This window comes from Urocitellus parryii, chromosome 3, assembly GCF_045843805.1.
Source record: "Urocitellus parryii isolate mUroPar1 chromosome 3, mUroPar1.hap1, whole genome shotgun sequence".
NCBI classification, from domain to species: domain Eukaryota; kingdom Metazoa; phylum Chordata; class Mammalia; order Rodentia; family Sciuridae; genus Urocitellus; species Urocitellus parryii.
Genome location: NC_135533.1, coordinates 144,968,100 through 144,991,582, shown reverse-complemented (window position 1 = coordinate 144,991,582; position 23,483 = coordinate 144,968,100). Strand labels below are relative to the sequence as shown.

Here is a 23,483-nt window from a genome sequence, read left to right as displayed (position 1 = left end):
GTGTGGGCCTTCTGAGCACTGTCTGAGTCCCCAGTTAGAGCCCCAGGGAAGCAAGAGAGACATGCAGCTATTCACAGTGAACTGACCACGGTGAGGTGGTCTCTGCTCACTCTCTCCCTGTGCATCTGGATCTGGCTTCTTCAGAGGTCGTTAGGCCAGGGATGTGCTGAAGGCCTCATGTGGAACTTCCAGGCCCGGCCCAGGGTGGGGGGTTGGGGGGCGCAGTCAGATTGATTGTTCAGAAAGCCCTGTGGAGCCAGGTTGTGGCTCAGTGGGAGAGCACTTGACTGGCGTGTTCGAGGCTCTGGGCTTGATCCCCACCCCTAATAAAGGCCCCAGCGTTTTCAACTGTTCTGTCATCGGCCACCGGCCTCTGGGGGCGATGCTCGGTGAGCTGGCTGGACTGTGGTCGCCCTGCTCGGCCTCCTGACTTGTGTCGGCCTGCCACTGCATCCCATGACCTTACTGCCATGACTTAGAACCATCCACATCTGCAGCAGTGCCACAAAGACTCATGGAAAGCCACCTACAGGGAGAGGTGACCCAACACCAGACTCAGGTGTGGGACAGGTTATGGCAGCTGACAGTGACCAGCACAGGATTTCTGAAAACTGTTCCTTTGCACTGAGGCCCTTGTGGGTCCCTGACTTCTGGGTCGTAGCAGGCTTAACCCCAAAGGAAGGCTTTCTTCTGTCCCTTCCCAGCTCTGGAGGGCACTAGGGCAGCAGGGTGTAGTGGGGATCATGACGTCACACTGACCTGATTTGGAATCCAGCACAGGCAGGCACCTTGCTGCCCTGTGTCTCCATTTCTTGCCTGTTCAGTGAGGGTCCTGCTTGCTTCCGGCTCCCCGGGCTGCTGTGATCCAACAAGATGAGGGGGTCGCACACAGGAAGAGCTTCGCCACAGGGCCCGCACAGGAGGCGTGGCCTGAACTGGGGCCAGGAAGCGTAGCTGCTGCCTTCCCTGTCCTCACTGCCCAGACACAAGAAGCAGAAGGTCCGGGCTCCAGGCCTGGCCTTTTTCTAAACAGTGGTGGTGACCTTGAGGTGTGGGGCCACAGAGTAGAAGGGGGACGCCCTTTGGGGATTGACTCCCCAGCTCCCCGCCCCCTTCTCTTCTTGCCAGCAGCCCCAACAAGCGAGGCCCACCGACGTACAACGAGCACATCACCAAGCGCGTGGCCTCCAGCCCGGCGCCACCCGAAGGCCCCAGCCACCCCCGAGAGCCAAGCACACCCCACCGCTACCGCGAGGGGCGGACAGAGCTACGCAGGGACAAGTCTCCCGGCCGCCCCCTGGAGCGCGAGAAGTCCCCAGGCCGCATGCTTAGCACGCGGAGGGAGCGGTCCCCTGGGAGGCTGTTTGAAGACAGCAGCAGGGGCCGGCTGCCTGTGGGAGCCGTGAGGACCCCACTGTCCCAGGTCAACAAGGTGAGGCCACATCCTGAGGCCTGCATGTCTGTCACAAGGTCCAGAGGTGTGACCTTAGGTGCTGAGGTCACTACTGTTACTCAGGTTTTGTAAGGTACTTGGGTTTGTGAGGAGAGTGTACCGTTTTGAAGAAGGTGCTGCCCGGGCAGATAGGGGGTGTGGTAGGCTTGAGGGTGGCTGTGTGGCTGTGTAGGATGTCCTCAAGTGGGAGTTGCTCCAGGGTGGGACTGTTCCCCTCCCAGGAGGCCAGTGTCAACAGCTCCAGAGCTTTGAGGGGTGTTCTGTGTGAATAAGTGTGTATGTGTATGTGTGTGTGTGTGTCCCCATTAAACACAAATGATAATGTGTTGTACAAAATGTTCTTTGCACAGGATTTTTTTCCCCCCTGGAAGGCTACAGCAGGGTTGCCCTTCTAGAACTTTGAAGTTTAAAAAATTTTTAAATCATGTGCATGTATTATCTACAGGAGGAAGACTGGGGTTCCCACAAGCAGGACAGGCCTGTGCTTGCTGCCTCTCTGCAGGCCAGCCTGATCCAGGAGCCTGCTCTGCACGGCTGAGCAACCTTTTTGTCCCCCTTTCTGCATGATCTTCTCCTCCTAATGCCATCTGCAGTTCCCTGTTGGCACCTCTGCAGACAAAGGAGGAAAAAACATTTTTTCAGATTGCTTCTCACTTGTCAGTAAACTTGGCTATGTGTGTGTCAGTGCACATGTGCCCCTCAGGAGAATTTCACAGCTCTGCAAATGTCTAGGTGACTGTCACCCCCTCGCCACCCTAGTTGAAGGGCTGGCTCTGCGTGTGGGTGCTGCCCTGCACTACCCTCACTGCTGGCCACCAGAGGGACAGACCAGGCACTCTAAATGCCTGTTTAGATGGTGCAGAGTGAGCCCAACAGGTCCTGGCTGCGCATGACTAACGCCCTTCTCATTTTTACTTTGCTTGTAGGTCTGGGACCAGTCCTCAGTATAAATCTCAGCCAGAAAAAAACAAAACAAAACAACTCCTCATCTCAGTCTGCAGGAAAACACCAAACACACTATGGAACTCCACTGCAGGGGACCCCAGCACCTATCTGCTCAGCCACCCACGGCACAGCTGGGCACAGCCCTGCCTCGGCTCGGACACCCCTGTCTCCAGAGGTGCAGGTGGCCGAGGCTCTTGAGAGCTGTCATTGCTTGGGGCCTCCTCCAGGCACCTTCCTGCAGTCACCCTCTTTGCACTTTGTTACTCTTTCAAGCATTCATAAACTTTTGTACCTAGCTCTAGCCTGTACCAGTTCATCAGAGGAAACCAACCGGAACACTAACTGTGGTTAGAATCCTAATTAGCTACTTAAGATCCTGGGGTTGGTTGGTTTTTCTTTTTGGTATTCTCCTTTGTTTCTTCTTCTTCTTCTTCTTTTTTTTTTTTTTTAAAGACAACAGAATTCTTAATAGATTTGAATAGCAGTGTATTTCCTGTTGTAGTCATTTTTAGCTAGATCACACCATCAGGTCTCTGCCACTGAAACGTAGTGTAGAAGAGTCCCCGTTGTTCCGCTAATCTCCCACGTTCCTGTCGCTTCATTCTCATTCCAGTCCATTTTCATAGATGGCCCTGCTTTATGTAGGGTGACATCGTAGCCAAATGTTTACTGTTCTCATTGCCTTTTATGGCCTTGACGACTTCCCCTCCCACCAGCTGAGAATGTACGGAGGTCATCGGGCCTCAGCTTGGAGGCAGTGACCTGGGGCCAAGGGACCTCACCGAGCTTTCCTTCCTCGACCCCCAGTGTCATCCCCAGCCTGCTGTCCCCGCTTACCATGTAGCTTTGGCCAGGAAAGCATGCAAAAGACTTGCTCTGAGCCCAGCATTAATGGGTCTTGGGGTTGGGGTCTTGGGTTGGGAGGGGACTGTCCTTGATGGCGTGTTGCTCCCCACTCTGGGATGGGGAGGAGACCCGTCCAGGAGCTCTGCATGGCGGTTCACTGCATGTGCTGCCCCCTGACCTGGCTGACCCTTTTGGGTTGCGCTGCCAATGTGTTGATGCCATCCCATAGCTCCCGCCGAATCGAGACCCTCTGCCGACTTGCCAACAACTGGCCACAACAAGCTGCAGTCTGTAGCACTGAACAAACAAACAAAACGCTCAAGCCTTACGACCAGAGAAGGACTTCAGCAAACCGCCCCCCACTCGGTTTCCCCTCTGACCCTCACGCTCCCCCGCCAACTTCCTCACGGATGACTGTGTTCACACAAAATCCAGCACGGTTCTACCCTGAAACTGTGACTTCTCAAATGAGCCTTTGCCTAGGGCTAGACCTAAGACCAGGATGTTAGAGAGAAGCCGCAGCTCAACTCTTCCAGCCCCACTGGGTTGGCTGGTCCTCCCTAGGTGCAGTGCGGCACCCCCTATTTCTCTCTGCCTTCTTTCAGAGGGCCGAGTTCCTGGCAACTGGTATAGAACCAACCTAGAGGCTTTGCAGTTGGCAAGCTAACTAGCGGCCTTATTTCTGCCTTTAATCTCCCACAAGGCCTCTCCTGCTTTGGATTCTCCATGACTCTTAGGCTTGCCTCAAAACCAAGGCACATCCTAGGTGGGCTGAAGGTAGACCTGTTTCCACCGCAGCAGGTGAACGTGACCGTGTTTTCAACCCATGTGTCCACAGTTCAAGTCACTTTCCAGATTGCAACCTGGCCCAGATACCGGCTCCTTCCTGCTCGTCTCTTAACCTAAGTGCTTTCTTGTTTGAACCACCCATGAACCTCCGTGTTGTAGCCCATTGGCAAGTGTCCTGCTGCTGTGTTTTATGTGTTGCTTGGGATCATATTCTCTCCCCCCTCCCCTAGGGCAGATCTGACTGAATGTTTGCTGAAGTTTTTGTCTCTTGGTCCACAAGTATTTGGAAAGGTCACTGATAATTGGTCTTTCAGTCTTGGCATTTCATTTAGGATCTCCATGAGAAAAAGGGCATCACAAGCCCTGAAAAATGTATATTGTGTGTCTCATTTGTGAAATGCTTCCTGCTATATAGAACTAGCTCAAAAGACTGTACATATTTACAAGAAACTTTATATTCGTAAAAAAAAAAAAAAAGGAAATTGAATTGGTTTCTACTTTTTTATTGTAAAAGGTGCATTTTTCAACACTTACTTTTGGTTTCAACGGTGGTAGTTATGGACAGCCATCTTCATCAGAGGGTTGGGCGCTCCATGTGTCCACCAAGACGCCAGCAGGAAATATCGAAACATGAAATTGCAGTCAAAAGCTTATTAGTATAAATAAGATTCTAGGTCTCCAAAAGTACAGGCTTTTTCTTCATTACCTTTTTTATTCAGAATAAGGATGAGAACATAAGGAACAATTCAAGATCCACCTTGAGAGGGATGAACTTTGTTGTTGAACAATAGTGAAATAAAGCAATGATCTAAAAATGTTTGCTTTGGTGCAATGACCTCATCTTTTCTTGACAGAAACCATAAAACAAACAAACAAACAAACAAACAAACATTGCCAGTGTCTGCATTGGCTTACTTCATGATCTGGGGCCTTCCTGGCTCTGTGGGAGGTTTCTGGGTGGCAGGGGGCACATGGTGATGAGCATATCCTGCTTTCCTGGAATCAAGAGCTCAGGGGCTTCTCTTCCAAAGCACACCATCGTGAAGTTTGGTCAGTACTTCCAGGGAACCAGGAATGGGTTATTAAGATCATTTTGAAGAACTGCAGAACCGGAAAACTCTGTAAGCAGTCTAGTAGGCCATTTTAAAAGGATTTCTCAAGAATGGATCACTCATAACACAGCCAAACAGGAAAGCAGGTCAACTTGATTTCTCTCATCCATTATGAGGTCACCAGAAATTTAATAATGTACGTGTCTTTGGAGGAAGCAGTTCAGATCAAGGTAACTAAAAATGTAAATACTTCTGTTTTTAACTAAATCCATTTTTAGTCTGCAAGGTGAATTTCCTCTGCTACTTTGTTATATAACTAGCTAGATATAGAAAAACATTGGTTTTGGCAATGGTGGTATATATATTTTCATGGTTCCTGTTGTTTTTAGTCTTTGATCTTATTATTTTCTAATCAGGCAATCTTACCATAATCAAAATTTGACATGCAGGGTTATGTCTGATGGCTTGTACTGCCATATCGGCAATATTGTTCCTCTTTTCTGTTTTTACTGTTGGGCATAAAAATTGGCCACAAGATCATAATTATAAGAATGAAAATAATTCACAGGATGAAGAAATGAAATGTTAGAAGCTTTATTTCCTTCTAATGTTAAATACTAACCAACCATTTCAGTTATTGTTCTGAGAATTCTTGGCAGACACAGACTTTTTAAAAGCTAAGTAAACATGTTTTGGTTCCAAAAGAAACGCACCAAGGTAGGTTCTGTGACTCTAAGGAACAACCTCCAAGAAACAACCAGAAAATGAGGCCCAGCCCTCCCTGCTGCCATTCCTGTTTCTTATGCACAAAATCAGATGTCGTGTTTTCTGTGCTTACAACTTAATTTTCATGCTTATGACTTTAATCCATGCTGTAGATTTTTACCATAGTTGGAATGACTTGGCTTTTAGACGACATGTGTGCATGTCCTTAACTTCTTTGTTTCCTCCTGAAGACCACTATAGTTGTTCCAGGGCTCAAGTTTCTGTTTCCCCACTAATTTGCTGGTCAAGAGAAGTGTTAGGGATGGATTCCTCTGAAGTTGGATGATTTGATGTGTAAAGATTACGTCAAATACACAGGAAATTTCATAACCTGAAAGCTTTTGGACACTTAGGCCAAAGAGAGATGATTTGTTTAATGGGACCCAAGAGCTGGTCTGTCTTCAGAAGTGGGCCTCTGTAATGTGATTGGCTTTAGAAACACATGGATGCAGACTTAAGGGTGGGTCCACAAGGGTGTGGCCAGCCAAGCTTTCATTCCTAAGGTGACAGTTGAACTGGCTTGTTCCTGTGGTTCTCAGCCAGGGACAATTGTGCTTCCTTTCCCCAGAGACCACTTGACAATGTCTGAAGACAGTTTTGGTTGTTACAATAAGTGGGTGGAGCACTACTAGTGCCCAATGGGCAGAGGTCAGGGCTGTGGCTAAACATCATTCCAAGCACCGGGCAGCCCTCACCCTCCAACCACAAAGAAAGATTTGGCCACAAGTGTCAGAGGTGCCAAGGTTGGGAAACCTTGTCTGTCCTGGTTGGTTTAGTCGCATTTCTTTTTTAGCAGTTTAAATATTTGCAGCTAATGGCCAGAGCAAGGGATTATGGCTCTAGGCACTCAGTGTTTACAGGAAAAAAGTGTTTTGTCATTTGCTTAATCAGATGTTGAAACTTGATTTTCCTGAAGCCTGGGAAGATGGGGCTAATGGAAATAGAGTGAGCTGTGACCATTCTTCCCCATCCAGTCAATGATTAATGGAATTCTGTTTGGCCTCAAGGGGTTGTTTGAGGAAAGGACTTTGAAAATGACTTTGCTGCTTTAATGACTCAGGCTGCTTTAGAGAGCCACCAAACAGGATGGATGAAGTGGAGCCAGAGTGCACAGAACTGGGGCTGGCTGCTGCACTCTTGCTGGCTGTTGAGTTTGCAGATGGAACTCTGGGGGCAGTGGGGACACCCAGGGCTGCCTCATCTGAAAAAGGCCCTTCAGTTGTATGAGGAGCAAGAAAAAGACAGCATAGTCAAGGGAGCCAACCCTGAGGGCAGAGCCCAGCATTTGTCCCCGAGACAGTGTCTGGACCCAAAACATTAGGCTCTTGACTGCAGTTCCAGCTTTGAGGATCCCCTCCAAGGTTCGAACTCACATCGGTGACAACTCTTGGGAGGACCCTGTGGATATTTTATAATTAGTTGGAATGACTTGGGTTTTAGAAGAAATGTTTACATGTCCTTAACCTCCATGTTTTCTTCTAGGACAATAATAGTTGTTCCAGGCAGAGGGCTCAAGTTTCTACTTCCCACCAATTCACTAGTCAATAGAGGGAGGAACTCCTCAGAAGCTGGATAATCTGAGTGAGCCACAGACTAGGGTCCTCATGAACTCATTCAAACCATTTGTATACATGGTGGATGTCAGTCTGTTCAGTATTGCTGTTACAAAATACCTGAGACTGGGGAATGTATAAACAAATTTATTTTCCCACAGTTCCGGAGGCTAGGAAGTTCAAGATCAAGGTGCTGGCAGGTAGAGTTGTCTGGTGAGGGCTGCTGTCTGCTCCCAAGATGGCACTGTGTTGCTGTTCTCTCCAGCAGGAAGGAATGTGTGGAATGCCAATGGCAAGTAACAAAAATTTTTGTTTTTCCCTAAAATAGTCTGTCTCTGATCTGAGCCAAGGAGGTATCACTGTGATGTTCTGGAGCTTTGGAGCTGTGGAGATTTCCTAATTAAGCTAGTTTTCCTGCCCAGTGCCTTGACTTCCTGTTTGTGCCCACATCCCAGCCTTGTTGCCAAGGCTTCGTGGCTCCCAGGTGAAACGAGGGGAGCTCTAGGCCTCATCAGGTGCTGGTACAACACTCCTTATTCTTCAGGGAATGAAATCCAGATCAGAGAGGGCATGTAATTTGGCCCAAAGACACAGCTGGTCAGCAAACAGACTAGATCAACATCCCTGATCTCTGTCCAGTGTCCACACTTGGAGAGGATGGTAGGGAGGCGGCTAACACTCTGGAGCCAGAGGGAAGGACACAGCCTTGCCTGGGTCCTGTCCTCTCTGGCTCAGTTTTCAATATGTGGTTCTACAGTGGACCCTCCCAAGGCTTCTGCTTCTATAGGTTCAACTGACCACAAATGAAAACCAAGCTGAAGAAAACTGTACTGTCCTTTTTTGTTGTCACTCTCTGAATAATACAGCTGGATTATTTCCACTGCACTAGGTATTACAAGTAATCTAGAGACAATGTGGGGGGCTGTGTGCAGCTTGTATGCAAATACTACACTAGAAGAGATCTGAGCGTCCAGAGATTTTGGTGTCTGAGGTGGGCCTTGGAACCAGCCCCCTGAGGATACTAGGGGAATAACAATTTACCCTGAAATATTGCTGTATTTTAAAGCTTTTTCAGGCCTTACCTTTGACTATAAATTCATTTATATATACATTTCCAGAGGAAAACTGTATCATCATTGAAAAGCAACGTGAGTTAGGCTTTAACTGTGTAAACAGGAGGAGTGCTGAGGGAGCATGTCCTGGATTACAGGATACCCAGCTGGACATGTGGCTTCGGCCCTATGTGCTGTGCAGAGCAGGATCTGCTTTTCCTCTTCCACGATCTCCAGCCTCTTCAGTCTCATCTTTCACTTGGCTCTGCGGGCAGTGTTCTGGATCATAATGAACTGTTTTATGCTTTTTCAAGAAAATGACATCTTTTAAAATGTACACACAGAATGCTGGAGAAGCTCCCAGACACCCCTGTCTTCATGAGTTGCAGGTAGGCCTGCCCTAAGCAGTCATCTCCCCTGGGGTCCCCTGTGGACCAAGAGCCGGGAGTTACAGGGTCACTGGCTCTGCACTAGTTCCTAACTTATTTTCAGCTCGGGTTTTCCAGCACGGCCCTGGAGAGGGCTCATTTATATACTGGCTTCTCTTCTCACTGTTTCCACCTGCCGCCCAGGGCTGATGGCTCCTTGAGCCCTGACTCTGGTTGCAGTCGGGAGTCTCCCATCATCACAGGCAGGGGGCCCGGGTGTAGGGGTCCAATCCCAGCCTGGAGCTCAGAGCGAGGTCCTGGCCTAACTGGGCCCTCCCAGCTTCTACCAGGGCACCAGCTCTGCTGGAGGCTCTCGGGCAGGGCTTCTTCGTTTCTGGTGTTTGACTACCTCTTTCATACTAAGTTTAGATGTTTTCAATAGTTTAAAAATGTTTTATCCAATTTGGAGATAACTGTTTTCTATTCATCTAGGTCTACTTGATGAAACCCTAGTTTCTAAAATCAAGGATTCCCATGTCACCAGCTTTCCGGGCAAGACAGGTACCCAGCTGGGGGTGCTTTCCAGGCTCCATGGGCCAGATGAGTCAGACCCTCCTTTTTCTGCCGTTTATTTAAAATATTTCCTGATGTGTGAAGAAAAGGCTTAAAAATCACCCACAACCTTTCATGCTCTTGGGAGGAGAGCCTGAGCCCCTTTCAGGTAATAGAACAGCTCACTCAAAAATGTCCTGGTGTCTCACAAGCCAGAATCACGATTCCAGGTGTCCCTGCAGGGCTTCTTGTTTATGAACAAAAGAAAGCGAAACCTCTGCCTGGGACCTGCCCACCTGCTTCTGCTTGGGTCTGAGTGGCAAAGGGAGTCAGTCTCAGAGGCCTCTGAACATATCTCCAAATTCTGCCTAAGTGCGTGGATCAAGGTCATGTCCCTCAGCCCCAAGGGAGCTGGAACAATTCTGCCCCACACTCCAGAGTGCCACAAGGGTGGTCTTGAAAAAACCTGGGAAAGTTCTAGTCTCTAAACAACTGAATAAGAACCAGGGCTTCCTCCAATTTTATGTCCAATTATTTTTACAAAGCTTTATTGAAACTTGTGTGTCAAGGTGACAGCAATTCAGTGTTTTGAAAACAGTAACAAAAAAGGGTACCTGTACTCAGGTTTACCAAATAAATACTGTACACCAGCAAGCTCATCCCTCCCTCTCCCAGCAAGAACAAAAGAGACAATGATAACTTTTGCTGACTGGGTGACAGGAACCTGCACCAATGGGCACATATGTGGCATCTCCCTGGAAAGTGAGCCAAGTATAAAGATGTCCACTTTGGTCCAGAGGGTGTCATCCTGGCATGAATTCAGAGGGCTGCTGTCAGGTTCTAAATCCCTTTTACTAGCAACAGCTGAAGCCTTCTTCTCTAACTAGGGACACGAGTCCCAAGAGAGGTGGCTGAAAGGAGGGCTCAGGGTCTTCTGCAAAGTTGTCATTACAATTGGAATAAAAAGCTGGACAACCTTCCAGCTAATGGTCGTCAGTCCTTAGGGTCATCCAGGTGAATGGAGAAATCTGGCAGTATGTTTAAGTCTGTTCGGGGAACAGATTATTGCTGAGCAGTCACATGATCTATATTCTAGTCATGGTGACTTATTGCTATTAGCTTGTACAGCTAGCCACCTCTGGATAATAAAAAAGGACTTAGTGCACAGTATAGGAAACTACTAAAGACTTTACCTGGAAACCAGACGGATTTTAATTTCACTAGAAATGACACCTCCCTAAGGCAGAGAAAGGAGGGCAATCTATTGCTTCAATTTGGAAGGACAGGCAGATGGCCTTAAAGATGCCCAGATGATAGGAATTTTGTGTGGCCTTGTTCCCTGCTTCCCAGAGTTTTACTAGCAAGGTGGCCAGCACTCACTTTTGGCTTAAGGAGTGTCCACACCAGTTGAGGGAGGTGTGTTCCAACCGCACCATCCTCACGCGCTGTGGTGCAGGGGTTGTGGCTCCTTCGCCTTCCATTTTGCCTTTCTTGGCCTTGAGCCCCAAGGCTCGCAGCTGCGGTGCTAGGAGGACTGTTACAGGCCCAGGCTCTTTTGGAGCTGCTGTGCCTGGATGAACCTTCAAGTAGGACTAGGGCAGGTGTGAAATGTCTTAAAAAGAGTGTGAAATGAGAAACTGACAGTCCATGCCTCTAGTGGAAAGCATGCATGCAGGGAACCTGATGGTGCCATTGTCCCTCGATCCACCGTTGGCCGCAGCTCTTCATATGGGCTTGTATAACAAGGTGGTGACGTACTTCTTCTTGTACCGGTGGGTTGCGCTGAGCACCATCACTCCGTCCTGAGGAAGAGGGAGGAACTGACTGAAGGTGGGACCAGGTCAGGGGATCAGACTTCAACGTGCACAGCCCTTATCACAGGGCTGAAGAGAAATACATACTCCTGGGCCCACCTCAGAAACTGAGCCAGACAGCTCGCCCAGCCCTGGATGCTGCCCTTAAACCAGCACCCGAGGCACTCCCAGTGCCTGGGATCCTCAGAGTACATGCTGAGAAACTGCTCCGATAGTGAAAGACGGGGGTCATTACCTTGATAGAAAGTGCATAAAGGTGGTTCAACATGACGTGATTGGGCTCAGGAAGCAAAGCTGGATCACACTGTGAGGGAACAAAGGCAGATGTGAGCATTTATAAATTCCCTTTATTTCCCAGGTAGGGAGGCACACTCTCGTACCCACCTCTCTTCCTAAGTGGGCAGCAGAAGGGCCTAAGATGACAGGTGAGGCAAGAAGGCAGCACCCTCTGACCTCAAGGGAGCCCCTCAAGTCAGCTGAATACTGGTGTGTGCCTCTGGTCAGGCTTTCAGCACAGCCTCTCAAGAGTGGGCCACAGCTGTGCATCTTACAGAGGTGGGGCAGAGGAAGGAAGATGGAACTGGAAGATGGCACAGGACGTGCTGCTCCATCCTAACCCTCCCAAGCAGAGCTCTGACTTTTGTCTCTAACACTCAGAAAATGAGCCTGAAGAAATGGGTAATTGCAGGAGACACTATTACTCTGTAAATGCTTACTGAGAACAGGCAATTAATGTTGCCACAATTTCTATTTTTAAGAGGAGCCAGAAATGTGTTTATTTTCCCTACTGTTCATTCCCGACTATACAAATGCTAGCTCACATGACACATAAAGACACAGGCAACCAGTCTGTGGGGGTACTGCACTGGCAGGCCCCTGGTTTTAGGTCCCCGTTGTAAGGGAAGGGCCATGCTCATGGCCCCAGACTGATGTAAGGAACCAAACTCTGGTTCTACCCTGTGCACAGGACTGCTGAGGTCCTCCCCAAAGAAGAGGCTGAAGCCACCTTCAAAACCATGCCTGGTCGTCTCAAAGGCTTCTGGTCTAGGAGGTCTGCACTAATCATTTTTTCTCTCAGGATTCAGGTATGGGAAGATCTCCTTGGGAACAGAACAGACTGCAATTCCATAAGAGCCACACATGCTGGTTTTCTCAAAAAGGAAGGTGAGGACAGTCTATTGGGAAAACCAGTTCCTGATTCCTATTCTGCCACCATCAATTGGGAGATATCAAGCACTGCACTTGACCTCACCTCGGGCTTAGCACTGCAGAGGCTGGCAGATGAGTTCTGTGTCAATAGGACTCGGCCCTGCTGGGGGCTGCGCAGGGCAGGTGTTGAGAGGAAGGAGCTGGCGCCCACCTGCCTCACCTGGATGTCGGCTCTGCCACTTACTACGTGACCCTGGAAAACTTTTGTAGTTAAAACGCTTAAAAATCTATTCTCTTTTGCAATGTTGATAGGTATGTCAGTTAGTAAGGCCTCTGGGACTATTTTTTATACTATTATGGAAGTTCCTCAAAAAAAAAAAAAAAAAAATACAACTACCATATGATCGTATAATCCCAATCCTGGGTATGTGTGAAAAGGAGATGAAATCTGTCCATCAGAGACACCTGCACTCCCATGTTCATCACAACCTACCCACCACAGCCTAGATGTCAAATGGATGAATGGAGTTAAAAACTGTGGCCTATGTACGCAAGGGAATCCCAGTCAGCCTTCAACAGGCTGCAATACCGCCATTGACACCATGGATGAACCCGGAGGAAGTCATGTTAAGGGAAATAATCCCAGCACAGAAAGGCAGCACCACATGACCTTAAAATCTAAAACACCACAGGCTGGGGGTGGTGTGGGGACATGGAGTCAAAGGACACTACATTTCAGTTGCTGGAAGAGCTACTGTGCAGCAAGACACTACAGTTAGTTACAATGTTTTGTGTCTTCTAATCTCTGAGACAGAAGAGCCTGAGTGCTCTCCCTGAGAAGTTCCTTAACTTCTCTGTGCCTCAATCTCCTCAACCCTTCCCAGGTTGCTGTGAGGCTTAGGAAAGAACACAGGAATGAGTGAAGACAGACTAGTCCAGGGCACACTCAACATTAACCATTCGGTATTATAACTAGAACCAAAGTCTGCTGTTAGCACTCTACTGCCTTGGACAGAGGGGTCCTGAAGCTGTTCCATTTCCCAAGTCCCGGGCTAGTCTACTTCCAGAAGCAGCCTCTACCAGGGAAGCTGGCTAGTCATGTTTCCCTTTTCAAGGAAGAAAACAAACAAACCAACACCTTGCCAGCCTAGGAGAGCAGAGTGTCTTCTAACCTACAAACTTTGTGAAACTAGAGTTGAGGGAAGCCAGCTCTCTCGGATACATTTAAGAGAAAAGCTAAATGACCTTGTAGCTCTTCACCCATTGGGTTGATGTTGCCAACTTAGCCCTGAAACATGGTCCGCCCACTGGGTTCTGAGACATGCGGGTCCTTGGCACTGGCCCCTTGGAACTGCCAATCCAGTTGTCATCCATGTGCTTGGGGCACTCTTGGCACAGAGGCAAGCCTGGTGCCCTAAGAAAGGTGAGTCTTGTTAGGATGGGCTAACAGACACCAAGACTCGGCCCTGGCAGCCCAGGAGTGACTACTGCTGGGGACTCCTGCACAATTTACATATGTAGCTCATCTCAGCCCCTGTGTCTACTAGTTCAGGGTGGACTCTTGAGTGGTATAGTTATCTTAGCCTCTGCTATGGTCTGAATGAGTCCCCCAGAGTTCAAGGACTGGCAACTTCATCCCAAGGGAACAGGTGGGGCCTAGGAAGCAGTGACCAGGTGTCCGGGATGGAGCATGGATTAACGTCATTATCATGGGAGTGGATTCCTTATCTCAAGAGTGGACTGTTATAAAAGCAAGTTCAGCGTCCTCTTGCTTTTCTACCTTTAGCCCCAGGATGGAATGATGCACATGGAGGTCTCTGCCAGATGCTGGCGCCTCGCTCTGGAATTCCCAGCCTACAGACTTGTAAACCAAATCTGTTCTTTATAAATGACTCAGATATTCTGTTGTAGCAGCAGATAAAAGACTTAAGATAGCACCTTACAAACATGTGCCTCTTGAACAGTGGCTTGGACCAAGCCATAATTCCAGGGCTAGGTGGATCAAACAGTCAAGGTTAAACAGAATGGAAAATGAGCCATCAGGGAATAACTGACTGCTCTTCTGGATCCTGGACCCAGATCTCTCTTTTGCATAGAATACCAATTTCGCAGACGAAATGTGTTGGCCAACTATCTCAATTTTTTTAATCAAGGAGCACTCATGTTTCTAAAAGCAATTTAACGATTAGAACTAGATTCTAAAATTTGGGAGAGTGCAAATGTATACATTGCTAAGAAGAGGTGGTTAAGTATTTTCTCCTAAAATTTAAATGGAATGGGGCCTAAGCTAAAGGCAGATGTAAAATTCAAGAAAAGTTCAGAAAGACTTTGTGAGACAGGGATGCGACATCCACACTGTGGAACGTCTTGCAAGCAGCCCATCCCCATGTCCAAGGAGGAACATGGCAGTTCACATCAGTGGGTGACACTGAGCCAGCTCGAAGGTGCTTGTTCTCGAGGAGTGGACTGGGGGAGAAGACGAACATGACCATGAAGAATGGTCTGGGCAGATGCCCAGGTACTCACAGAAATCCCCGTGTCCTTGTTCAGGATGACCTGAAGCAGATGCGGAGGGAGGATAGGTGGTGCTTTGAAACGTTCTTCTGGTTTGGAGACATAGGGCTCCTGATGGTAGGGTCCTGGCGGGGAACTGGACAGTTCTGTTGGGAGATGGTGTCAGGACATTTGAAAAATCAGAATTTCTAGCAGCGGTCTCATTTTATTTATGGTGTTGTCATCTAGCTTTCCTTGTCTTTGGTTCCCTTGGTACAAATTTATATTCTCTTAAAGACACACAGCCTCCAAAGGTGGAGAGCACAGGAGATGAGAAAACCCTTTTGGAATCTGGGTGATTGGAATGGAAATCAGCAGTGAACTCAGATGCCCTGGCAGAAGAGAGAGGTGGTGGCAAAGACAGAGCCTGGGTCAGAAGCAACAAGGAGCCGTTCTCAATCACTGAACCTCACAAGTCAGCAGAATAAGGCTTCCTTCTCACCTCAGGCTGGGCTAGCAAATGCCACAAAGCAGCTCAGGGCTTCAAGTGAGGATTAAGTGGCTAAGCTCATGAACATCACCAGCCCAGCCAGAATAAAACAGGTTATGCAAGGCACCAGCACATTTGAAAACTGAAAAAACAAAACCCAAAAAACAACAAACCTGTTCTAAAGGCCCTTAGACTCTATCATAATTGGGTTTCTCCCAAATTCTTGCCCGAGTATCATGATTATTCAGACAGGTTAAGAAACTTCTGGAAGTGCACTGTGTCATGTCAGAAGCAGCTTGTTTAGTGATGTTTGTCCAGCTGAGGGTATTGAGCTATTATCCAGTGAATGGGGGGGATGGGCTCTGGTCACCTGATCCATGGCTAGTCCAGAATAAATAATGATATGGCCTGGTTCTGCCAATTCCCTCAATGTCCTTTCCTAGGGATGGACTCCCTTCACATGATCCAACCATATCACAGCAGGAAACTGAAAAGAGCATTAAGTGCAGAAAACTGAGGCAGAAGGAATAAATACTTATTTTAAGAATGTGTCTAAAGATGAGATGTCTAGAGGGCTGAAGTTGTTTTATCAACAGAGGGGTCAGTTTTCTTCCCCAGCTGATCTAGACTGCACAACCTTGACTAAAAGCTTAGGTAGACAACCTAACATTATATGTATCAACGGGCTGGATACCTGGGTACTTCCTCCATGCTCCAATGTTACCCATGTGAAGAAGGAACACACAGTGTTGCTAAAAGATCAGTTCAGGTTTACAAATAAAAGAACACTACTTTGGGATTTCTAAGTTCTGCTCAGCAACAGCAAGCCCACCACCATCAATTTATCACTGTGATCTCTGAACCAAGAACACTGAGATCCTGATGGCAGGTCCAGTCAGGGAGTGATGAAAACCGTTCTGCACACTGAACATCTGCCCTTTCCTTAGACTGTCAGCCGCTCCTGGAGAATCTTTTCACTGCTGCCCACAGGGCTCAAAAATTGCTTAAGCCCCGGACAGCAGGACAGGGAAGTGCAATTGGCACTGACATTCGAGATTGTAACACATCGTTTTCCCTGAATTGTATGTAGTACGTTCCAGGTAGTGTCTTCCTGCCGGGTTTGGATGGAAAGCAATTTATTGAAACCTCTGTAATTGGAAGACAGAAGAGTTTTACTGGAACTGTAATGAGAAGGTCCCCAGAAAGGACAGTTGTGCTATGTAGCCTGTTTCCTGTACAGAGCCGTTTTCTCACCTTATCAGGGAGTCTGACAAGGTGCTAATGTATCACACAAGTCATGGCCAAGGTCACTGAGGTGTCCGTTTATCACCTGTCAGCCTGAAATTCTCCAGGCACCACGAGTGGGAAGTGAACTGGTAGGCCTCCCCAGTTTCAGCTCACCCTGACCCACAGCTCACCACTGACCACAGTGTCCCTCCAGGGCCTCTCTGGCCCTGCCCCTCACATGACATCAAGCTCTGGTGCCATTTCCACCATCTGTTTGCTATGGCCATGTGGACCCAGTGAATGCCCGAGAAGACGGGGACAATGACAGAGGGCTAAACATCAACAGATGTGACAGAGGTAGGCACTATGTGCAGCCCCTTCAGGGAGAGCTACTCGTCTACCTGATTAGGCAACTGTAGCTCGAGAGGGAGAGGCAAGATAAAGTAGAATATTTCTAGGCTGCGTAGCCCCCGCCTGCACACATGTGGTATAAAATAACTGTGTTCATACCAGACACATCGGAGCACTTTTGGGAATCCACCATTAAAGCATCAAATACTTCAAAGTCAGTTTTCTTCACTTGAATGATGTTGTTAACTGTGCCAAGCTGGCTGGTTACTATTGGCTGGGAAAAGACAGACAGGCAGAAATCATAACGTGGAAGGTCTGGAGTTATTATTTAGAGGACTTGGGATTCCTGGCTGGAAGGTCTCAGCTCCTGGCCAGCCAGTCTGCTCACCTTGGTCAAGAATATCAATGCTCTGACAACTGGTGCTATCTCGCTCAGCCACACACAGAGACTTTTACCAGCAGAACCAAAGGATCTGGCAACAAGCCACAAGGGAAGGTGACTTTTGTGGATTGTGCAGGCACCAGAGGACCAAGGGCAGGAGGAAAAATACCTCAGAAGGGTCGTGTGTCCACTGACCATCCACAAAGAACTTGTACTGATGCTCTCCTTCAGGCAGATCCAGGATGGCTACAAAGTTATTGTGGCTGCAAAGAGAAAGGAAGCAGAGCATTTCAGCTGAGTGGGCTGATGCTGCCCTCTGAGCTCAAACAGCCACCAAACAAAACAAAATGTTTCCCTGTAAAACCAAGAGTCCAGCTGCTGGAGAGCAACCATTTTTATCCAATTTAGACAATTCAGTGCAATGATCTCAATTTAGAAAAGCTATATAAGGAGCAGGGCAGGAGACTTTCCTGAAAATCACTTTGTTTGACTACTAGGAACCCACAATCCTGACATTAAAGGGGAGGCACTGCGCTTCTCAAGTTTGTGTGCAAAACACCACCTGGCAACCCCAGATGCCAAGGAGGACACTGAGACACGAGTCATCTAGTCTGACCCTTTGTCAGTCTGCTTTGGCTGGGAGGAGGGATCAATTCAGCAGTAGGCACAAAGGTTGTCTAAAGAAACTTGTACTAAAAAAAGGATTCAGGGGGGTTGGGGTCATGGCTCAGTGGGAGAGCGCTTGCCTTTGATTCTCAGCTCCCCATATAAATAAATAAAACATAGGTCCATCAACAACTAAAAAAACATAAAATAAAATAAAAAAATCTGAGGAACATCTTTACTTTGGTTCTTTTGTTTCCCTGACTTGAACTGGCTGAGTGGCTCCCTCCTTGGAAGTTGTGGCAGGAAACACAGGCAGCCTCCAACAATCACCAGGCCCAGCCCGCAGGACACCACTGTAACTTTGTTTCAAGAGTCCTCACTAGGGAGGATTTGAGAAGAAGTCCAAGCCAGGATTTCTGATACAGATTAGAACATCGAGGTGCAGGCGTGCAAGGCTATGTGCACAGCCACAGTGGGCTCCAACCCGAGCCTATTCCCTCCTGGCCCAGCACTCGCTCCAGCACGGGGAGCACACTCCTGTTTGGGATTCTGAACTGAGAGATGTCCATGGCAGAGCCACCAAGACAGCTTTTCTTCTTGTCAGGTTTGGGGAGGAGACAGTGCGCTTTAAACCTGGATTTCCTAGGTTTAAAATTTGACCCTCGGTTTTATTAAGCAAACTCTGGTCATTCAGAGTCCATTGTATAAAGACATCCTTTTTTCTATTCACCCACAGAAATCTTTAGAAACAATAGTATCCATGGGTTAAGACAAATACACAAACACTTCCCAGGCAATTACCTTCTTGTGAGGGGAAGTTTACTCCAATTGTTGAAGGACCCAGATAAGTAAACTTCCTTTCCTCCCCCTGTCCATCGAAACACCGTTGGCCGAGCCTGGGCAGGAGCTTTATCATTCACTTCCAGATCATGCTGCCAGGCCAGGAACTCCTCCTTCTCTGGAGCCTAGAAGCAGAGCAGTTACTCAGGGACAGGAAGCCACTGGTGAGCTCCCTACAATAGACAGTTAAGCTAATATTGACAATTCACTCTAAAGAGGCAGCTGTTGCCACCTCGGTTCAGTCCCTGGCTAGTTGTACCTGTTTCCTTACCTCCAAAATGAAGATAATAAAATAACCATTTCTAAAGGTTGTGAAGATTGAGACAGTCCATGTAAAATGCTCTGCATAGTGTCTGACACGTTGTGAATGCTTACAAATAATTAGCTATTATTATTACTGTTTATTAAAGAGGTCTACATAAAAAAATTCTCGAGTAAACTAAATAAACTTCCTTCTTGGAAGAAGACTGCAATGAATATGAGACTATGCTAGCTTAATAAATATCACCTTCCCCCCTTATTAAGCAAGATTTGAATTATATGAAAATTTATTGGGGAAAATTCAAGAACTGTCAACTTGAAAACTGGCACATCCACATTGTAAGGAAGGAAACACCATTCACTGCTATTTAATCCCTGAGGAGAAACAGATAAACAAAACAGACTCCTCACAATAACATCCAATATGGTATGCACTGAATAACAGAAGCATTCCAAAATGACAGCCACCCTGTCTGGGTGAAATCTATCTGGTTATGGACCTTTTACATTTTTCCTAGCGAGAAGACAGACTTTAAAAGAGCAGGAGTTCCATGCTGGGAGAGACCTTGAAGGGAGTCCAGCAGGCTTCTAGTACTTTTACTTCAAATACTGATTTGAGCTTAACTAAAAGATGTCTGAAATCTTTGAATTTGAACAAGATTTTACAGATTAAAGAGTAAGAGACTGGATCTTTAGGGGGATCTAGTAACTGACTGCAGCCAAAATACTGAACTGGGGTAGTTAAAAGAATCCCCAACTTTTTTTTTTTTTTTTTTTTTTTGGTATCTGGGGCATCATTTCAGTAATTTCTGATGAAAAGAGAATGGATGCTTCTAATTCATTCCCCACAGATCATCTGTATGCTAAGCATTTCTTGTGGGAGTTTTGTGATGGCAACAACATGTGCTTCTTCAAGAAAGCAGTTTTGTTCTTATGGTGTCTTAACCAGCCTTCTGGGGCCAAAATTACTACAAGAGGAAGGCATGGCAAGTCACTGGAGAAACATGATTCCAAAGTTCACTGCACACACCTTTTCAGGAATGCAACAAGTTCAGAAAACAAGTTCAAATCACAGGACGTAGGGCTATGTAAAAGCAAGCACTTTTGACTCAAAACTAAGATTGTGAGATAATAATGTGATTACCTAATCCAGTATCTGAGAAATGTGAATAAAGGCAGAATGAGTTGCCAGGCAACTAACTTAATGGACAATGCTGACTAACATACACATGGATAGTAAAAGATTATTCTGGGCAGGAGGCACCCTCATTCTTCCTAAACTACTTTATTCCTTTAAGGAATTGGTTCTTTTCAGATTAAATATCAGCTGCCAGAATCATTAAAATGAGTCCTTGGACTGGGCCCAGCAGCTGGAAACAGATGGACACCATCAGAAAGTGGTTGAAACAGGAGTCAAGAGTCATGTTAAGTTTTAGGGGATTAAAGCAGACTGCAGCAGGAAGTCCAAGTTCCACTTGCGACAATGTTTGCTTTGGTCTGCTTAAAGTACAAGTCATATTTAAATAAGGGGGTGGGGGGAGAAGCCTAAGTAGCTGCTGGCTGCCTCCTTCAGACTGACACTTCACTCACCCACTGACCCCTGGGAGCGGAATTACTTTTCTATTCCTTCTGTTCAAAAAAAAAAAAAAAAAAAAAAGCAGGGTCAATCAAAAGTGTCTGAACTAAACACTTCTGGCAACGAGTGCCAGCTCTACTAGTCAACTCTACCTTTCAGCTCACACATGCGCTCGGGTTTACTTCCGAAATGGACAATAAACTCCCAAACTAACTTTTATAAAAGCGCCAGTCGGCTTCGTGGTGAGAGAAGATTTCTCCAAGCTGTGAAATTAATTATACCTAAGAGAAAAGCAGGGACTGGTGCTCAATTACTGCTGGCTTGACTCTCTGAATTAATTAAGAACCTGAAACTCGGTCCCAGAGCTGCTTTCTCCTTAATGATGTTAAGCGCAGCGAGTTCCTCTCCCCGCAGGCTGACTTTCTCGGATCGGTAATTAGACACAGGTCCCCGGACTGCTAGGACCCGGCCTCTGGCCTCACCGCGCGAAGTTCCAACCTCCCTTCCCAACCTCTCGGCGAGCTTCGGCGCGGCCGTGGCGGGAACCTCCCCTCACGCTCCGCACCTTGATTTCCTCCGAGTGGAAGAGGTCGGCGTCCTCGGGGCTGTCCATCAGGATCTTGGGTCTGTCCCCATCCTTGGTGCCCCCGGAGCTGTCCCTCCGGGGTGTCTTATGCCCACCCTGCCGCTCCAGCGCGGCGCGCTCGCTGCTGGTGTTGCCCATGGCGGGATCTGCGGGGACTCGGGGATGCCGGGCGGAGCCTCACTCCGGGGAAGGCAGCGGGGACACGGCACTCCCGCCACAGGGGCTCCCCAGGGTCCCGGGGAAGGGTCGGAGCACCGGGATACCACGCCCCTCAAGCGACGGCTCGGGACCCGGAGCGGTCAGCTAGTCGCGCTTCACTGGCTCCGGGAGCCCCGCCTGGAACTCAAGAAGCGGGAAGTTAACCACACACTTTCCCAACAACTCCCCCACCCCTCAACAACTTCCGCTTCCGGCGACTCTTAGAGGAGGCCCAACCCATAGCGAGAGGATGGGGGGCGCGATGGGCTCACTCGACCTCACTTCCGCTTCCGGTCTGGGTTGGCGCGGTCGCAGGAGCTCCAGGGAAAGCCTCCGCAGGCTTCGGAGTGCGCAGTCGCAGTCTGTCGCTCAGGGCAGCGCCCAAGACGAGGTTGCTGAGGGCCAGCAGGAGGCGCTAGCGTGCGCCGCCCCTAGGATATGCGCCCCATGCTCGGGGCTGAGTGGCGATTCCTGTAGGTGTTTGTGTCCACTTCCAGTTGATTGTACACTGGACAGCCAAAGGCATCTTTCTAAAGTGCAAATCGAATTAAGAAAGCCCTCTTTTTAATGCTCTCACGCTTTAGAGTGCATTAGCATCATCTGGAGTGCTTGTTCACAATGCAGCCCTTTACTCCAAACCACAGAACCATCCTCTCTGGAGATTAGGATTGGGGGCCTGGGGACAGGCAGGTAGTATTGCATGATCTGAAAAAGAAAAATAGGGAGACCCTAAGATCTCTAGAAATGTCTTACAACCCTTAGCTTGAGGGTTTTAAAACACTGGAGTTAGTAGTGTATTTTTATTCAACTGAGCACACCACCTTCTGATAAGTTATTTTTCAAGCTCTCTCATAATCACTTTGGACATGACATTCTGCACAAAACGCATTAGCGTTTGTCATTTACTGTGGCCCGTGCTTCAGCAAGAAGCTTACACTTAGGATACTAAAATAATCTAATCTTCCTCACTGTCATTGTCATATATTTGTTATTCTGTTTTGCTTTTGTGTGTTCCACAAAAATACTCTGTTTTTTTTTTTTTCCTGGGCCATCCTCTGCATTTCATCTGCTGAACATTTTATTTATTTAATACCTACAGTGTACCAGACATTTTGCTAAGTAAGCGGGAACACAGATGACTAACATATGGTCTCCTGGAGGGAATTCAACAGTATCTATCAAAATAAAAAATGCATCTTCATTTTTATGCACAATATTACTTCTAGGAAACTTCTACGGAAATACACACATGAAAAATTATATATACAAGCATGTTCATTTACAGCACTCTCTCTAAGACCATAATATTTTAATTCTAAAATGCACATTTTAAAATATTTTAATCCTTCTGAAATTGGGTGCCTCTTACTGTCAAAGCAATCTTAGATTTCATAAAATAATAAAATGAAAAAAATGTAACACCCTATAAGTTCAGAAGTAGGAGAATGGCTAAATAAATTTTATAGAATATGGAGCAGAGTTGAAAAGGAACACATAGAATTACATGGGTAACTATGGAGAAGGGTCTATGACATTGCAGTCTTCAAAAGTAAGTGACAGGTACAGAAGTTAAAAGCATGGACTCATCCCACCTAAGTTCCAATTCTGGCACCACTTAGCAACTGTCATCTCGGCTGTTTCTGCTGTGAAATGGGGCATGAAGACAACACCTAGATAGGCTTGTTTTGTGAATTACTTGGGAACCTGCATGAAAAGTGCTTAGTGCAGCATCTGACTCTTGGTAAACACTCAATAATAGTTAGCATTTTTATTAGCGTCATACTTGCTAATGGAAAGTTCTGGAAGGATACATAACACTCTTATTAGTGGTCCCTAGGTGAGAGGAGTGGGATTGGAGACAGGAGCTGATAGAAGGGGGACTTTCACATTTTAGTTTGCATGTTTCTGTATTGTGTGAAAATTTCTCTACTGTGACGATGTGAACAAGAATAAATAAAACATGGTTCCAAACCCAGAGGAATCCATAAAGCAAAGGTGGCAACAGATCTTCAAGAAGACAATAGGGAGGCATGGGATTCTATAGAAGACCAGAAGGCATGTAAGCCAGGTGAAGGAAGGGGACAGGAATCAGGAAAATTTTCTTGGAGCTGATTACTGACAGCCTAAATTTTCTC

At 47.3% G+C, this 23,483-nt stretch overlaps 2 protein-coding genes across 4 annotated transcripts in view; one reads left to right on the top strand and one right to left on the bottom strand.

Moving 5' to 3' along the window:
• Cit (citron rho-interacting serine/threonine kinase) overlaps nucleotides 1-3,273 on the top strand; it is a 157,953-nt gene extending 154,680 nt beyond the window's left edge. For all 3 annotated transcript variants that reach the window (XM_026403400.2, XM_026403399.2, XM_026403398.2), the window contains 2 exons: nucleotides 1,129-1,432; nucleotides 2,380-3,273. In XM_026403400.2, the coding sequence (XP_026259185.1) occupies nucleotides 1,129-1,432; nucleotides 2,380-2,403 (328 nt within the window). In that variant the 3' untranslated portion in view covers nucleotides 2,404-3,273. The remainder of the gene's footprint in view (nucleotides 1-1,128; nucleotides 1,433-2,379) is intronic.
• Nucleotides 3,274-9,885: 6,612 nt separating this feature from the next.
• Prkab1 (protein kinase AMP-activated non-catalytic subunit beta 1) lies at nucleotides 9,886-21,594 on the bottom strand. The gene is made up of 7 exons (XM_026403393.2): nucleotides 21,130-21,594; nucleotides 18,689-18,852; nucleotides 17,451-17,544; nucleotides 17,059-17,173; nucleotides 14,865-14,998; nucleotides 11,425-11,493; nucleotides 9,886-11,177 (listed from the first exon to the last, which is right to left on the bottom strand). Exons 1-7 carry the CDS (start codon nucleotides 21,286-21,288, stop codon nucleotides 11,100-11,102), a joined length of 813 nt encoding a protein of 270 aa, XP_026259178.1. The 5' UTR covers nucleotides 21,289-21,594; the 3' UTR covers nucleotides 9,886-11,099.
• Between the last annotated feature and the right edge of the window lie 1,889 nt (nucleotides 21,595-23,483).

Coding starts and splice junctions, on each gene's coding strand:
- Prkab1 (XM_026403393.2), bottom strand. CDS start 21,288: ATGGGCAACACCAGCAGCGAGCGCGCCGCGCTGGAGCGGCAGGGTGGG. Junction 17,174..17,450: donor GGACACACGACCCTTCTGAG/GTATTTTTCCTC, acceptor GTCTTTTCCCAG/CCAATAGTAACCAGCCAGCT. Junction 11,494..14,864: donor ACAAGGACACGGGGATTTCT/GTGAGTACCTGG, acceptor GTTCCCTCACAG/TGTGATCCAGCTTTGCTTCC.